At 47.3% G+C, this 17,694-nt stretch overlaps 1 protein-coding gene across 1 annotated transcript in view; it reads left to right on the top strand.

Annotated features, from left to right (window-relative positions):
* The window catches only part of LOC142043006 (gamma-aminobutyric acid receptor subunit beta-4), a 75,048-nt gene extending 58,462 nt beyond the window's left edge, over positions 1-16,586 (top strand). Inside the window, exons 5-9 of the mRNA XM_075053628.1 lie at positions 5,930-6,012; positions 10,357-10,494; positions 12,120-12,272; positions 15,035-15,279; positions 15,783-16,586. Coding sequence (XP_074909729.1) covers positions 5,930-6,012; positions 10,357-10,494; positions 12,120-12,272; positions 15,035-15,279; positions 15,783-16,160 — 997 coding nt within the window. The 3' untranslated portion in view covers positions 16,161-16,586. The remainder of the gene's footprint in view (positions 1-5,929; positions 6,013-10,356; positions 10,495-12,119; positions 12,273-15,034; positions 15,280-15,782) is intronic.
* The last annotated feature ends 1,108 nt before the right edge of the window (positions 16,587-17,694 follow it).

Below are 17,694 nucleotides of genomic sequence, written 5' to 3'. Positions count from 1 at the left end.
TCTTTTGCTGTGAGAGTGTTTGTGTTAGTCCCTGCATAATGAATGATACTTAATCCGTAACTGCAAAATAGGGTAAGTGCCTGAACTGCTGGCTCTCTCTCCCCTTGAATTAGGAAGGCAATGGTGGGGGTATTTGTGCTATAGTCCTCCTATTCTCATCCATACTGAGTTTTAGGCAACAACCTTTTGAAGCGAAAGGTATCGGGGAACATTCCTGGGCACTGGACATCAGTGGCCCACATAGCCAATTTGTTTCCTGGATTTGGTCTGTGTCCACAAACAGTCTCTTGGGCATTTCCCAGTCAGAGCACCGCAGAGGCTTGTGACCATTCTCAATAGGCATTTTGCCTGCAGCCAGACCCTTTTTCTGGAGGGTAAGGATTTAAGTGTAGACAATTGACATTGGCCCCAGAAACCAGTGCCAGGCATGTTTAGTTTCCTGATATAGACACAGTTATGATGCAGACAGTGCAGTAGTTTATTTTGTAAGGATGAGCTTAACGGGAAAGGGACCGCACTTGCTTTAGGAACCCCTCAAAGGTAATAGTCTTCCCCTCTCTCCCACCCAGTCCTCCTCAGAGAGTCTGGACCTGCTCCTTTTGAAACCAGATGGTATTTTGGGGAAGTCATTTTTTTGCCCCTTACACTTGTAGCTGGTGAACTTGGTTCTCCCAACACACTGGAGATGATCTAGAGGATGAATGGGTGGCTGAGGGCCTTCAGAGCTGAAGTTTGGTAGAGGGAGATCTGACTGGGGCAGGAGCTGAAAGGGCAGCTACCTTGGAAGTGGCTAGCGACAGGATAAGGAAGGGATGGAAAGAAGACATTGAACCATGGCAGGTTTTAATGGCAAGTTGGAGCTCTATGCTGTTGTATGTCTGTGAACTTATATAATCATTCTAAATAAGACAGAAGAAGCCATTAATAAGTAAACAGCGATGAGGAGGATCAGAGAGGGAATGAAACGGCTGGTGGTGTTCATGTCAGAGAACTGAAATATTTGCAGAGACTGACGGTTTACAGAAACCTGAGAGTTCCCTTTTGAGCTGCAGCTGTGGTGGGACAGTCTTCTGCTGCTGCGGGGTTCAGCCTGCAGAGTAGGCAGTGGTGCAGGGACAGCAGGGCGAGGTTGCATTACCCTTTCTGTGCCAGCATCTGCTTTGTCAATACAAGCTTCAGGTGGACAGAGCTTTCCTCATTGTAACAAATAGACACCTAGCACTCAGCCTTGTGTAACTTATAGCTTTGTGGCAGCTTTTCTAGGGATGGTCTCTACCTCTCCTGGGGTTGAAGGATGCTCTCCAGAGCAAGGTATCCATGATACTTTGGCTTCTGCTTGGATCCACTGGGTGCCAGCAGAGAAGGGGGATCTCTATCACCCCACAGCCTGTCAGAGCTGCTTGACATCTCATGAATGCTTGTCCCTTTTTTCCTTTTTTGGGGGGGATGTAAGGTGTTTTCTCCACAGCTCTATCTCCCCCCAAATGAACTGCGTCCACCTGCCAGCTATGCAGCCAAGTAGCAGGGCGGTGAGGACTTGGCTGCTTGATAGCACGACTGCCTACAGATCTCAGGAGGAATGATTAGGGCAAGGGCATGAATGTCTTTTTTGTGGGGAAGAAGGTGTAAAGGTTGTGACATGTGAGGGGGCTGGCCCAGAGGCCCACAGGGTGGGCAGAGATTGGGGAAGGAAGGGGGAGCTGGAGACGGAGGGTGGTGGTGGTGGCTGGGCTCGGTGGCTGGAGGGAACGGGACTGCTTCATTGAGCGCATTGTGCAAAGCGCAGGCGAGCCTCTCCCCTCCGATGGGCAGTGTCTCTGTGAATCGCCGTCAAAGCAGATGAAATTTCACACCACACAAATTTTTGAATTTAAAAGGGGAGGGAGGTGGGCAGAGAAGCAGGAGAGGAGGAGGGGGAGGGAGAAGACGCAGCCTGGCCGGTTGCCAGCACCTCTTGCTAACGCCACGGGGAAGGTGGCATCCTTTCCCGGCGTTCCCTCCAGCCCCCGCGCTCCCTGCTCCCTTTCACTTTGGTCGCATCTCCTGGAGGCAGCACGCTCTGTCTAGAGCTGTTTACAAGGCGATGGTTTGTTCTCTGTATCCTCATCTCCTTTCTCACAGTGTAAGTATCCACTCCTCCTCTGCTTTCTGTCTTTTAACCTCTTGTTTTTCTCCAGCTCTCCTTCCCCAGGCTGCTTTACCCCTTGCTTCCCCTGATCCCTCTCTGTTCCCTTACCCCAGTGGCCTCCTGTCCTGCACTATCTGCTCTCCTGTCTCTCATCTCCACTCCTGCCTCCCCCATCAGTGCTCCTGATGTCATCAGTCTTTGATCCTTTCCTCATTTTTCCACCTCTTACTTTCCTTCCACCTTTATTGCCTATTAACCCTGTTGACACACCCAGGAGCTCCTTAGTGTCAATTCCCCCATCCATCTCTCCATCCAGTTCTCCCCACACTGTCTTCTATGTACCAGGCAAACACATCTTTTCACACAACAGCTCAGAGTGTATCAAGGTAATACATTTATACCCATCAAAACATGAGGCAGAGCTTGGTCCTGTGGCCTTCTGGACCAGAGATGGCATGTGCTGTGACTCCACAAGGTCACTGGGGTGCCTGTGTTTTGCTCCCATTCCCACTTTGGCTGCGAGAGGTGAGTGGAACCTCTCACCCCTTTATGAGTGCCACCTGCCCGCAGTACACAGCCACCAAAAGAGCTTGAGAAATTGCTTGTTGGCCTCTCTAGGAGCAAGTGAATGTTGAGTCAGTCACAGAGGCCACAGGTGGATATTTCACCAACAGTGGCAGGTGCTGTGTAAAGCAATGACAGGGTTGTGATGCTGTGGGTCACCCATGAACTTCAAGCAGCGTATATCAAAGGGAAGTTGGTGTCCAGGATGCTTTTTGAGATCCGAAGTCTAAAGAATTAAACACCCCCTTCCTCTCTGGGATACCACTTGCTGTATCAGGATGTAGGAAGCCCAGACGCAGGACCTGAGATGAACCTGGTGCCCCAGGCCAGCTGCCCCTCGCATCTCGTCATGCTGCAGGAGGCCCACATCCAGGTGGTCCTGTGGTGCTGGTGTCCCTGGGCTTGCCAGGCACACCTCACCGTGGGTACAGCACTGCAGCTGAAATGCTCCGGACAAGCAGGTGGCTACAGCCCAGGACAGCCACGTGCAGCTGTGCTACCTCTGCTCTGAAAACAGAATAAAACCTTCACCAATTCTCACCTGCCCGAGCAGCATTACATGCGCAGATCACCAGGAGTTTGGGACCTGCAGCCAACTGGGGTATCTCTGGAGGATGCTGAACTATACAGTGTGGATACACCTGCCCTTTAATCAGAAGGAAGGAGAAATTACCTGGCTTTTGAGGACAGATGCCCTCTTAATCTTGTTTTTCTCCTTTCTGTCCTACCTATCCTGAGGTTCTCTTCTTTTTGAATCAACACAGCTAAATTCTGCCCTGATGTAAATCTCTGCTGATATAAATTGGTGTGATCTTGCAAAAATCATTGGAGTGGCTCTGGATTTATGCTGGCTGTTAGTGTGAGCAGGATTTGGCGCATGGAGTGTGGTAGCCATAGCTCACTGTGTCGTGCTCTGCATTTCCAACCAGCACTGCAGGTGATAAGCAAATCCTGTCGAGAGGCGAGAAGGTCCCTCTCGAACCAGAAAAGGCTTCCCCTGGATGTCCTTTGTGTGGCCAAGTTAGCCAGCCAGGCTGCAATTTTGGGATGGACACTGTGGAAAGGTTTTAGCCCACAGGGTCCCACAAATGGGGTGGAAAATTTTCATTTAATACATTTTTGCATCTCACACTTTAGGGAAAAGAGGAAAACGCATTTGTAACTGCTATTTCCCACGGGTGCAGTATAATATATACAGTATATGCTGTGTGCAGCATAGGGGGATGAGTCATACCCGTGCATGACTCTTTGGTCTCAGTGCCTGGCCAGGACGGACTCTGCACCTGCCACTTTGGGCTTTCCTGGCAAGGTGCAGCTCCCCCCAGGTGGGCTTCGGATCTGCTCCTCCACTGTGGTCTGCCGTGCCCAGCTACCCTGGTCCAGGAGGACTAGGGTGGGTGAGGCATTGCGTTTCCAGCAGCCCTCCTGGAGGTGCCAAACTGGGAGGCTGTAAAAGCAGTACGTGCAATCCCAAAGCCATGGTGATAATTTTTAAGTGGCTCCTGTCCTGTTATCCTTCTCCCCCTCTGAGCTTTCTCCTCCACCCCAACCACATTACAGATAAAAGGGTTAAGAGCTCACTTGGGCCCCCTGCTCGGAGAGAGGGCAGTTGCAATGTTGTATCTAGACCCAGTGAGGATATATATAAATTCCCTCCGTCGCTTCGGATCTATTTATAGCACAGCAGGCAGTGGCAAAGGCTCTCCTCAAGGCTTCATCTCCTACAAACAGTCTTCACAGACAGCAGAGAGATAAATTTAGCACACGAGATTTCTTAAAGAGCCAGCAGCTCTGCGGGGCTGCTCTCCTGCCCTGCTACAGCCCCCACCCCAACACCCCCACCAGGACAGCCCTCCTCTGTGGGTGCTTGCCCCCCCACCTTCTCCTCCCCGTTTCCAATTTTCTATCCAGCTTCACCCATTCTCTCCCCCTTTCTGGTCTCTTTTTCTATCATTGATGTTTTTTCTTTTTTTTTTTTTCCTTCTTTTTTGCTGGTTCGCCATCTCATCCTCTCTGCTTTCTTGGTTTTCTTTTTTTCCTCTCTCTTCTCTCGCCCAGGCCACGGGGCTCAGAAGATAAAGCTTTCTCGTTAACAGTTCACTGGTTATGCCTACATAGTAAAAAATGTGTAGCTTGATTAATGCCTTCCAGATGGTTAACTGAAAAAAAGAGGGGGGGAATGCACCAATCTTTCCCCCCTCTTCAGCACTCTGCACACATACATTGCACAGGAAGAAAACTGTACTAAAGGGTGAGAGGAGCAATGTATTTTGGAAATAGGGGCAGCCTGTTAACTCCAGGGCAGCGTTGCCAGGCTGGTGAGTTAGCTGTTAATTTGCTCTGTCCCTGCTTCATGCCCTCTTCCCTCATCTACCCCACCCTAAAATTCCCCATCCCAGTAAGTGATGTTCTGTCACGTACAAGATGTAACACACACAAACCCTCCTCGCACCCTCAAGTGAACCCCACCATGGGCACCATGCCGCTCTGCCCCCACCCCATGCTCTGACACCCCCAAAGGAACACCGACCCTCGCTCTCTCCTCATATTAATTTTTCAGGGGGATGCACACTCACACCCACGTGTCTTTCATGAATCTTGATCATGCAATTGGTTGCACGAGAGTGACTCTGTTACCAGAGCCATAAGCTCACAGGAGCCGACGGGCCTCGTTGGTGGGGTCTGGGCTTTTGGATTCAGCAGTGCCGAAGTGGGTGCGATGGAGAGGGCATGAGTCGGTGGGGGCTGCAAGTAGCATCACTGGGGCAACTCAGGAGGAAAGCGGGGGGAATAATATTGTCAGCTATTCTTCTCCATAGTCATTGCTGCGCAATTTAATCAATATGTCTTCTGTTTTATGGACACATGTCAGCTGTCTGTCTCTTACAAACTGACATGCCTCTCCTCTTCCCCCTGCCCATAGCTCTGCCTACTCCTGGTTTCTTTGTCTCTCTCAAGGGAGAGGCAGAGGAGGAACACAAATCCCTCCCCACCCCATTAATAGAGATACTGCCTTGCTGACGTGAGTCACGAAGGGTTTATGCCATACAGTTGAGGGTGAGCAGCATCCAGCCCCCCGCCCTGCACACCTCCCACCACGGATCTCCCTGGTTTCCAGGGAAACAGCGGCCCCAAATGCTGCCTGACTTTCATGTCTGCCTTTCATTTCTCCTTTTTTTTTTTTTTTTTTGTAAGGAAAAACGCTTAACTGATTTTTTTTCTTCCTTCCCCTTTCAGGATCACCACCACGGCCGCTTGCATGATGGACCTGCGGAGGTACCCCCTGGACCAGCAGAACTGCACGCTGGAGATTGAGAGCTGTGCGTATGCCTCGTGCCCGCCCTCCGCCGTGGGGTGCCACCTGATGCCACCCACCCCAGCCGCAGCTTCCCACTCATGGGATGCCTCACGGGGTGTTATGGGTGACCCCTCCTGGAGGATGTCCCCTGGGGCAGGACCAGGCTCCCTCACCCAAACTCCATCCTGAGGGGACCTCATGGGTGAAATACCCAGGAAAATGGAGCTCTAGCAGCAGGCTGGGCATTAAAATCACTCTCACCCCCAGGAGAGTGGTAGAAGCCTCCCTTAGCCCTAAGAAAGTCCTGGGAGCCTGCCCTCGCTCATGGCTGGCCCTGCTCTGCACAGGAGGTGGGACCCAAGCCATCCCGCAGTCCCTCCCCACGTCAAGGATCTTCCCTTGACTCCTATGGAAAACCTCTCCCGACCGCGCTGGCAGAGGAGGTCCGACTCTCCCTCATAAAAATGCACCACGCTATCCCCGCAGGAGCGGTCCAGAGCAGCAGATCTTACAGTAATGATGATGCAGCTTCAGTGGTGATTATCAGAGAATTGCTTTTTTCATAAAAGAGGTCCCACAGCATCCATAGTCGGAAGGCGCCGTGCCGCCTTACCAGCCCTGCCTGCGCCTGGGAGCCCCCTTGCTGCTCGGGTTGCTCGGGATGCGCAGCCATCACAGTGCTTGGTGTGGCGGGTAATGGGATGTAAATTAGGTCCTGCTGGAGGCACTAATGACATGTCATTTCTGGCACTCCTTAGCATTTTGAGAATAGTTTACGGTACAACCAAGAAAACAGAAGGCAGAGAATTACCCACAGTTCCCCATGTTGCTATTTTGTCCTTAATGGGACATGTCAAGCCAATTTGTTAGTCAAAGCTACGTTTCTTTACAATATTTCTAAGATCCACGCAGAGATGAAGAGATTCAATCGTTTCCTTCCTCAGAGCTTTTGTCTTTTACACACTTGCCCATTCGAAATCTGCAGGGCTCCATTTTGGTTGCTTCCAAGTCCACACAACTCTGGAATAACAGTCCTTTTATGGCTGCCTTAAAAAACAAAGTATATAAAAAAACCAAAACCAAAACAAACCACCAAAATAGCCCTTTTGTGGTGTAGGGGTGCTGGGTTTGTAAAGCAGCAGCAAGCAGCTGGGGTCTCCTTCCCCACAGGGGCTTGGGACACTTACCTGCAGGAGATAAGCCAGTGCTGGCACTGCCTGTTGATCCCATCCCTCCATCCCCAAAACAGCCCTCATCGCATATACCCCTGCCTAGGTGTGTGACAGGATTCAACAGAAACCTGATGAGGCAGACTGCAAACAGGCTGTTAATCTGACATTTTAAGACGTCATATCAATACTTTATGATATTTCAGGTTGAAATGACTTGTCTTTGTGAAAGTTCTTTTACTTTTAAAAAGTAAAATGGAAATTTGGTTTTCTTTTTAAAGCTAGAAATCAAAGTGAAGCATTTATTTTTAGACTGAACAACCTTTCCCTTTAGAATCACTTTAAAAAATGGCTTCCTGAAAAACATGTTCGATTTCATATTGTATAATGCCATAATAAAAAAAAAATACAAAAATTCATACCCACTACCAGCAGGTCATAGAATAAATGGAATAGAGCTAGTTAACTGTGAGATCTCCTAAAATTAGTTACTGTAATTTGACATTTTCATTGCTGATCAGGAAGTAAATTTGAAGTCACTGCTGTTAAATTTGTGGATGATGAAGATAGCAGTCTGCGTGGCTTGCTCGCTGCACATTTGAATACCTCCCAATTTGAATACATCCAGAATGCATTTGAATACAGCTAAATGTGGAGGTCTGTGCCTGGGTGCGGGAGCACGGGCCAGGCTGCCAGACTGAGGAACTTGTACCCGCACGGGTATCGACTGGGGGAAATGGCGAAGGGATGGCAGCCCTGAGCACCACTGCTGGAGGTTTCGTAGCAGGGCTCTGACAAAAAGGGCTGGAGTGAGCCTTCGTTATACAAACTAGGGGAGCTGTGAGTCAGAGCAGGGAGTCGACCGGCCTCTGAATATGTCGCTGGTGAAACAGGGAAGGGGACTCTGTCTGTATTTGGTTTCCAAAATTTAGAAAGGAAGTTGAGAAATCAGAAGAGGTTGAGAAATCAGAAGAGGTTGAGAAAGGATGCTAAAAAGTAGTTCAAGGACTAGAGCAGATGTTTTGCAGTGAGAAACCTCAATAGCTCAATCTGGTTTGTTTACTGCAAAGGAGGTGGAGAGGTGACTTGTTTACAGGCTGGGTGCACCTCTGCAGAGGGGGAGTGCTGGGTGGAAAGGGCTTAGTAACCTCCTAGAAAAATTCAGAACAACCACCAGAGTCTGAAAGTCTGAGCCAGAAGAATTCAAATGTAAAATCACACACAATGTTTTTAGCTGCGAGAGTGTTTGAGCCGCTGAAATCAACCACCAGGAGGAGTGGGGGACTTGGCTGTTTCTTGCTGCTTTCCACATTTGGTCTCACTGCTCTGGGAGAGATGCTGCAGCCAGATGCAAATACCAGTTCCTGTGCAGAAAGCTGGGGTACTCGAGGCAGTGCAACATCCTGTGACACCCCAGTGTCTGCAGCAGATGAGATGATAACCTAAGGGTCCTGAATGTGGGTGGACATTCGCCCACAGCTGTGGGCTCGTGGGTGTGGGTGCTTTACCCACTTACTGCCATAGGAGCAGAAGCATGCCATGAGGGGAGGAGGTGGAGCCCTGGTTTAGCTGATTTACATCAAAAGCAGATCTGGCATGGCATTTGGAAGATTGTTATTATTTTTTAGCACCCATGAATAAGTGCAGTAATGACAGAGAGCGCAGGCTGTGGGCTTGGACACTACACAGTCATCAAATAATTCAGTTTGGGAAGAGACCTCAGGACGTCTCTAGTCCAGCCGGCAGCTCCAAGCAGGGTCAGCTATGAGATCAGACTGGGTTGCTCAGCTCTTTGTCTGCTTGGGAGCTGCAGGATGACACCATCCTCAAAGGTTCAGCTCTGATCTGGGGTAACCCTTGGCCCTTAAGGTTAGGTAGAAGAATTTATCCTCCATGGTACATTCAACAGCTCTTCATTCCCCTGATCCCACTTATAGTCTGGTGCTGGTTTGGGTGGCAGCTCTCCCTAGTGGATGTTAGCCTTGATGGGTATTGCTAGCCAACTGCCTCTCTGCTGGGAGGGCTTGTGGATAAGGCTGTTGTGCTGCAGTGCAGGTTGTGAATAAAAGCTGTCTGCGGGCATAGGTGAAGTTCATGCACTAAAGGAAGCCTTGCACCATGCCACACCAAAGCCTGTACATATCTTACTGCTCCTTTGCACACAGAGCTGTTCCCGTGCAGCTCTGCACTTTGCTTCAAATAAGAGGCCACCCTTTGTGCAGCAACAGCCACAGTGCTTCAAAACACAGCTTGCCACAAGTAGCATTAATTTTTAGGTGGAGATGAATCCTTGCCCACCAGGGCAACAGGCAGGGCAGTGAACATCACGCTGATGGGAGGGGAGCTGCGTGAGTTCGTCCCCTGGGCCTCGCTCCCCATGAGTCCAGAGCATCTGGGGAGTCTTTCTCCTGGGACTGTAGCTTCGGGCTCCTCAGCACTTCCAGCCTGTGCAGCCCTGTCTGGCATGTATAGTTTGGGGTTGAAGTAAGAGGCTGTACACTTGGTTGAGTTAACAAATCCATTACCCTGAAACTTAAGGGTTTAGTATTTATTACCAGTCTGACTCCCCTTCCTCTCTTTTCCCATTACCTCTCTTTTCAGCCAGCTCTTGGTAAAAGCAGCCCCCAATCTTAGATACTCTGTCCACTTCTCAGCTTCAAATTTTGACTGAGAGTGCTTAGAAGATGGAGATACTCTGATGTTCAAATTTGTTTTCAACTGCTGCTGTAAATCTTTTTCTCTCTGGGAATTTTTAATACTTAGATGCTCTGTTTACGTAGTCCCCACCTGAATCTATTGTGTGGTCTCCCCCTTCTGGTAGAAGGAGGCAGTTTTTAAAAAACAAAATGCCGTGTTTGGTGCATTTGACAGAGGCTTCTGATGCACAAGTGCTTTTCATGTCACCCATGGAGATTATGTAGCACAAGTCAAAGCTCGATGGGCCACTTCTCACTTTTTTCTCCTGAATTCTAGCCAGAAGTGGGAGTTCTGACCAATTTTTTCCTCTTTTCCTGGGGACTGTACTGCCAAGCTCAGCTGAAGAAGAAAAGTACGTCAGCAGGGAGGGGCTATGCTTGCTATCTGATGGTGTGGGCTTTCCTTTGGATCCTTTTCCAGATCATCTTAGAGAAAATGGGGGTGTCATCTGCTCCAGCTTGTCAGCTCAGTTCTCTCTCTCTGCTTCTTCATCTCTGCAGATGGTTACACGGTTGATGACATTGTCTTCTTCTGGCAAGGAAATGATTCTGCTGTCACAGGGATGGAGGTGCTAGAATTGCCTCAGTTCACCATTATCGAGCAGAGGCTGGTCAGCAGGGAAGTGGTCTTCACCACCGGTGAGTCTCTGATGAAGGGATGTGATGGAATGTGCAAGCCTTCTGCTGATCAACATCAATGTGTTTGTTCCTCTGATTCAGATGCTGAGGCACTAATTTAGGATCTAGGCTTCAACTTAGGGTCCTATTTCACTGGAAAAGAGGCATCCTTGCCCACCAAGTTTGCTTTTTTTTTTTTTTTTGGCTGCTTCTCTTCAGAGACTTATGGGATCATTTTTTTGCTGCAGTTGTTTCCATTTCTTAGTCAAAACACCAACTGAGCTCAAAACAGAACCTCTTTAGAAGGTTCTCAGCCTTTACCTTATTTTTATGTGGTTTGCAACTGGCTCTCGAAGCTAATGTAGGTGCAATAGTGAGTAGAAGAATATATCAGTTGAAAAGCAAGTGGTCTATGAAAAGATGCAAACCCATCTGTACATGGCAATAAAATGATCTGGAGAGAATACCTTGGACGATTCAGGTACTGCCAGTTGGAAAGTTGGAGGGGTTTGGATTTTGGTTGCTGTCTTCACTTTGATCTGGCATGGAGTTCACTGTGAAAACAGCACGCCACACACCTGTTAAATAGGACAATTTTTGAAATGCCACAGCCTAAGTCTATCAGCCGTGGTGGCAGATGGTGATGTTGCTACAATAGTGCCTCGGGGGCACGCTAGGAGCAGAGTCCCATTGCAACGGTAATCTAGAGACCCACAACAAGAGGCAGTGTTCCTCCAAAAGAAGTTTGCAGTCTAAATAGGTAAGACCTTCAAAAAAAGACTGGTGAAATACTGTGTTCAAGCTACACAAATGGCACATAATGGTAAGAGAACATAACCTCCTTTTTCCCAGTCTACCTCCTTGATCATTAAAGGCTGTTGTTCTCTTGTTACTTTAGCTGCCAACCCATGATTACACCCATGTTTCAGGCTGCTGTATTGCCTAAGGGACGGAGGTGGGAAGGAGGAATGACTTGGACTTTGTTTCACAGCAATGAGAGAGGCCCTGCTTTGTCCCTGTCAAAATGACCCTCTCCAGTGGAAGGACTGTAAAAGTACTTATTGTCATTACTATCCCCATTAGATTTGCTAAAACATTAGGAGGAAGTTGCAAGAACTTGGGAAAAAAAAAAAAGACCTACAGATTAACTAACAGTACTCTATTTGCATATGAATTTGCCCAGTCTGACCATAACCCATTTTTAGAACAGCATGGGAAAAATACGATTCAGATCTTCATTGCTGTTTGGAGGAAAAGCTAGCACATGAAACATTGGAAAATCATCTTATTGCATCCAGATATAGGGTTAAAGTCTCCTGTGTAAGCCTGTATCAAATTGGCATGTACCATAATAGCAATTTCAGCACTGAACAGACATTCTCCCATGATGTCTGATACCATAACGTAACTTATGTAGAATTTCCTTTCTTCTTAATATTCTGAGCCAACTGAGCAGATGCTGAAGAGCCCTCTTCCAAAAACTGATGAGTCTGCAAAATGAAATGAAGAAAAAAGAGATTTCTCATTATCCCTGCCTCTTGAGAACATTTTACAAATAAAATTTCAATTTCTAACCTAAGCTCTTATCATAAATACAGCCTTGCCCTCCTCTCAAACAACATATCCCTTTAATATCTCATTGACAGGTTCATATCTGCGCTTATCCTTGAGTTTCCGGATTAAGAGGAACATTGGTTACTTCATCCTGCAGACTTACATGCCATCTATTCTCATCACCATCCTGTCCTGGGTCTCCTTCTGGATCAATTATGATGCTTCTGCTGCACGAGTGGCACTGGGTATGTACCTTTTCATTATATGTTGAAGAAGGTGTTTTTTTGAGGGAAATCAGCTAGGACAGCTGTAAGAAAGAAAATACCTCCTTCTTTGTGAGGTAGCAGCTAAGCAAGCCACCTAGGTCTGTCAGACTTGTAGTCCCAAATGAAGGACACTTTAGTTTGAGAACAAACTTCACCTTTTGAGCCAGAAGAGTTACTTTTGTTCAGAAGTATCAGTACTTCCCAAGCTTGAGTCTGTATTATTTGAATCAGTAGAAGTTCTACCATAAATTTCTGTAGGTGCAAGTTTAAACTCTGTAACAAAAGCATAAATGGTCACAGCTTCTCAGACATGTAAGACACTGACATGCCATGAGCCCACCAGTTCCTTCACTCTGGTTTGTACTTGTTTTCTTCAGAGAAACCTTGGCACCTCTTGGTCAACAGGTGTGCCAGGACTGGTTAGCTGGATGATAAACGCTGAGGGTGGGTCACCAAAGAGTAGTAAAAATGGTGAGTGAATGGCTAAAAGATGAAAAAAAATAAAGGAAGTGGCATTACACATTTTCGTGATAGTTTAGGCCCCATACAGACATTTTTGTAGCTGAAGACCTTCATAACCAAGGCAAATGTGGGACAGTAGTTAAAGTCCAAGTTCTCCTTAAGCACATGCTCCCCTAAATAGGAATGTTTTCCTATAAGAGGAAAAAAATGAGGTCTTTTAAGCAACAGAAGGGAAGTGGGGGTGGATTGCAGATGAGGATTTTGAAGAAGGAACAGGAGAAAGGGGGGATGGCTGGCATATGAGAATGGGGCTGTGCAACATGATAGAAAGTTCAGAGGAAATAGGAGAGCCAAGGAGGGAGAAGGATTTAATCTGTGAGTGGGAAAAGGCTCAGAGAGGCAATGGAGCACAGGTAGAGGCTGGGTCTTACAGAAAAGGTTGGGGGCTTAAGTTAGCTCTAGGAGAAGACAGAGTTTGAGAAGACTTAGAGGAGGGATGGTTTGTACAAAGATGTAAAACAGATGATTTGGCTGTGCTTGCTTGGAGAGGCTGGAGCAGGGAGACACAGGGAGACACAGGGAGACAGGGAGGGAACAAGAAGAACATGGTAAATTAAAAAGGTAAGTTGCATTGACAAGAGTATAATCAGTGACAGAAGAAAAAGAGACCATGGCAGACATTGCTGGCACAGTGAAAGTGCAAGCAGAAGGGTGGACATGAGATGCACAGCTGCTGAATTTCTGCTGACATCTGGATTCAAAGGAGAAGACAGAAGAAAAACATTGTAGATCAGAACTGGAACAGCTCTCCCTAAACTATTCCTGACAGCTCTCTATCAAACTTGTCCTTAAAAAGCTCCAAAGAAGGAGATTCCACAGCCTCCTCTGGACACTTAATCTCCAGATTTATCTGCTTGGACAGTCAAAAAGCTCTTCTTTGCCCCTGTCCTAAGTCTCCATTGCAATTTGTCCAGCTCTTAATGGAGACATGGAGAACATTCCATTCCCCCTTTCTTTGCCCCAGATTTCTGCATATTTAGACTACTATCTAAATATAGACAATATAATATATTGTATGTATATAAATATATCTCCCTTCTGTTTACTCTTCTGTGCACTGAAGACTATTAGTTCTTTAAATCTTTTATCAGGAATGACACTAAAGGCATGATGAGGGTGAAGGGGAAACAGGACAAGCAGAAGTCCAAGATGCACAGAGAGGTTTGAGAGCCATCACTGTAGAGGTAGGGCTGAAACCAGAAGAGCAAATTAAGGTCATGGAGACTAAGAGAGCTGCCAACAGAGAGATGAGGAGGAGGGACCCTAGAAGAAAAGGAGATCAGCAAAGTAGCAAGAAAAGCAGGACAGCTGAGCTAGTGAAGCGGGAAAAGAAGACTAGGTTGAAGAAGAAAAGTTACTGCCCCCAAAAGAAGCATGAATGCTCATTGCCATCTTTTTGAAGCTGGCAGAAGACTGTCAAAGAGACAGTCCAGAGAAGGGAAGAGGCTGAGAAGAAACCTAAGAAGAGGGCTGAAGCTGTGAGAGTAATCATGGCACACCAGGCTCTTGGAGACTGAGTAGATGAGGAAAAAAGTGTTCAATGAGACCAAGAAGTGTTTCTTTAAGATGCAGGAAATATGAGTAGGCCTAAAATGGAGAGCGTAAGGACCATGGGAGGAGTGTGTACAGATGATAATTGAAGTGGTGAGTAGTAAAACTGGTGAGAGGAAGGTGGGAATTGACGGGGTCAGGGATGTAGACAGAAGCCTATGAGGCAGTCAAAAAAAGAGACCACATGAAGAGGGAATCTTTTCACTTTTCTCCTATTCATGGCATTGGAAAGACACAGCAGATTATAGATTCATGTCAAGGATACTGAGGCATTCAGTAATGCGCAGGGAAGCCTGATGAGTTCATGAAGTGGAAAAAAGGGAGAAGAGGTTGAGAGACTGAGAGCAAAACTGAATGTTTCCTACCATACTGAAAGAAAGAATGAGGATCAGGGAGGACTTAAAGAACCAAGGCCCAGAGGATGTTGATCCCCATCATCCTGATGATACTCAGCTTTGACATTTTCTCCCACTGTTGGCAGCTGGTTTATTTTCTGCAGCAATTTATACTGGGCAGCTGGGCTTAGAATAATGACGATTTTCTTCCCAGTTGCACTGCTCCCATTCCTCCTGAGGCTGTCCAGCTGGGAGGAGGGATGGGGAAGCTGAGAGTGGCATTTCAGGAAACCATCCCACCTTGGTAACAGAGCACCTACCCTCTCCTTACAGGGGTCACCACGGTACTTACAATGACTACCATCAACACCCATCTGCGGGAGACTCTCCCCAAGATCCCTTACGTCAAGGCTATTGATGTTTACCTCATGGGCTGCTTTGTCTTCGTGTTCCTGGCACTCCTGGAGTATGCTTTTGTCAACTACATATTCTTCGGGCGAGGCCCCCGGCAGCAAAAGAAACAGAGTGAACGGATCAGCAAGGCCAACAATGAACGCCACCGTTATGAGGAGAAGAGGGTGAGAGAGCAGGTTTGTCCCCTTCTTTCATTGTGGCAGGAGAATTCAGACTCTCCACTGTTCATTCAGTCCTGGGTGAGCTATGGAGCAGCCTCTCTCCTCATCACGATAGATGAACTCCTGTTCCCCTGTCTGGTGATTACTGGGAGTCTTTTCTCCCTGACCATTTTGTCATCATCCTCAAGTCAGTCTTATCAGGACCATCCTCTTGCACAGGGCAGGTGTACCCAAAAGTACCCCTGTGGCTTTTGGTCCTACTGTGTTGGCAGAATCACACTAACACGCTCAAAAGTTTGCTGCAAGCACGTGTGGCTAGTCCTTCAACTCCAGCATCAGTGGACAACATTTTCAAATGCAGAACTCCAGGTTCAGAGCTCACAAATGACCCAATCAGTGGTATTGTTACACAGGAAACAGTTCAAATTCACCCCTGATGGTGTGGCCCTCTGTGCATTGTGCACAGGACACCCCTGCTACCTTTCTCTCTGTCTTCCCTGTTCTAGGTTGACCCTTATGGTAACATCCTCCTCAGCACTCTGGAGATGAACAACGAGCTGCTGGCCACGGACATGATGAGCAGCGTTGGAGACTCTCGAAACTCTGTCATGTCCTTTGAAGGCTCAGGAATTCAGTTCCGCAAGCAGCTCGCCTCTCGGGATGGATTTGGTCACCACCCAACCCTGGACCGCCACGTCCCACTGACCCACCATGCTGCAGCCCGCAACCGTGCCAACTGCCGTCTCCGCCGGCGGTCATCTAAGCTGAAGCTCAAAATTCCAGACCTGACAGACGTCAGCACCATTGACAAGTGGTCACGAATCATTTTTCCAATCACCTTTGGATTCTTCAACCTTGTTTACTGGTTGTACTATGTAAATTGATGCCTGCAGCCTCCGAGAGAGATAGGGACAGACACTCAGACAATGACAACACAGGAGTGTTGTGGTCTTTTGGGTTTGGGTTTTACTCCTTACTATCATCGTCATTTATTCCTTTGATTCATTAGATTTATTCTAAGCTTACTCTTCTCTTTTCAGCACATGTAGAACCATGGAGTGTGGGGGGGGTAAGGGAGAGAAGGGTATATGGGAGGGGGTTTGGTTTCAGGGAGGGATGTGTTTGTCTTGATTTTGGTTTCCTGTTGAAGGACTTAAACCATTGTAAAAAAAAAACCAAAAAACACCAAAAACAAAAAAAGAAAGAAAAAAAAAGAAAAAATGACAGAAAAAAAGAAAAAACCACACACAAAAAAACCAAAAAAACCAAGAAAAATTTAAAAAAAAGGGGGGAGGGAGATTTAAAGAAATTGAGTCAAAAACTGGTGGGGGTGATAGGTTATCTTTGGCTGTGCTCAGTAATGCGCTATTCTCACTTCCATTTCACTACTGAATTTCACCTTTCTCTTCTCAGTATTATTATATTTTTTTAATCTTTCTTCTGTCACTGCTCTTAACACCTTCATGTTTATTCTTTCATGGATTCATGAGATGGTGGGGTTTCATTCTCATGCTATGAGATTTCTCTTTTCTTTTTCTCTCTCCCTCTCTCTTGCTTACAAGCCTAAAAGAATCTTTTAAACCAACAAATAAAAAGAATATTTATTTTGGAAGAGCTGGGAAGGGGGGAGGACAAGGCAATTGTTTGGGAGGGAAGGGGCAATGTGGGGTTATGGGAGGGGGGGAGGAGGGAGCTTATCAAAAACAAAGGCACATTTGCAAGTTGCCTTTTTCCACCTTCAGGAGTTTGCAAGCTGTTTTTCCTGTACGAATGCGTGTGTCTGCGTGTGTGTGTGCGCAGCGCAGCTGTGTGTGTGTATGTGCGCATGTATGTAGATATGGATGTGTGTGTGCAAGCATGTTTTCTGGGGAGGGGAGCTGGGGAGGGGGGTTTTGTAATGTCTTTTGTAGAAAGAGGACACAGATGACATTTAACTGGCAGTGTTTTGGGGAGGAATAGCAGGGTTTTGTTTGCTCATTGCAGCTTCGCAAGGTTGGAGTTGGAGTCCCAGCTTGTATTAGAGAGAGCTGGGGAGGTAGATTGTGCAAACATATACTTGCTGAGCAAAGAGAGGGCTTTGGGGATCAGCAATGGGACAGAGCTGCTGTTCAACACTGGCATCTGATCTCTAGTAGACTAAGCTGATTCAGTCCTGAAAAGAGGGGTTGTTCCTCATCATTTCTACCCTGCATCTTTCTTACTGAGTTTGGGGAGGAAAGCAGTTGCAGGACTCTGAAAACTCAATTCTTCCCCGCCTTTACCTGTGTTCCTTGTGCCAGGCAAGGGACTTCACACTCCAGCCCACTGAGTGACCATAGCCTATGGCAAGGTGCAGAAAAGGGTGGATGTCATTAAGTTTGTTGTGCTTCAGGATGAAAAAATCTGGAAATGATTACTATCCCCTTTCCTAAGAAGTTC

Source organism: Buteo buteo, chromosome 22 (assembly GCF_964188355.1).
Source record: "Buteo buteo chromosome 22, bButBut1.hap1.1, whole genome shotgun sequence".
NCBI lineage: Eukaryota > Metazoa > Chordata > Aves > Accipitriformes > Accipitridae > Buteo > Buteo buteo.
The sequence above is the reverse complement of the archived record's forward strand: the minus strand, read 5'-3'. Positions and strand labels throughout refer to the sequence as shown.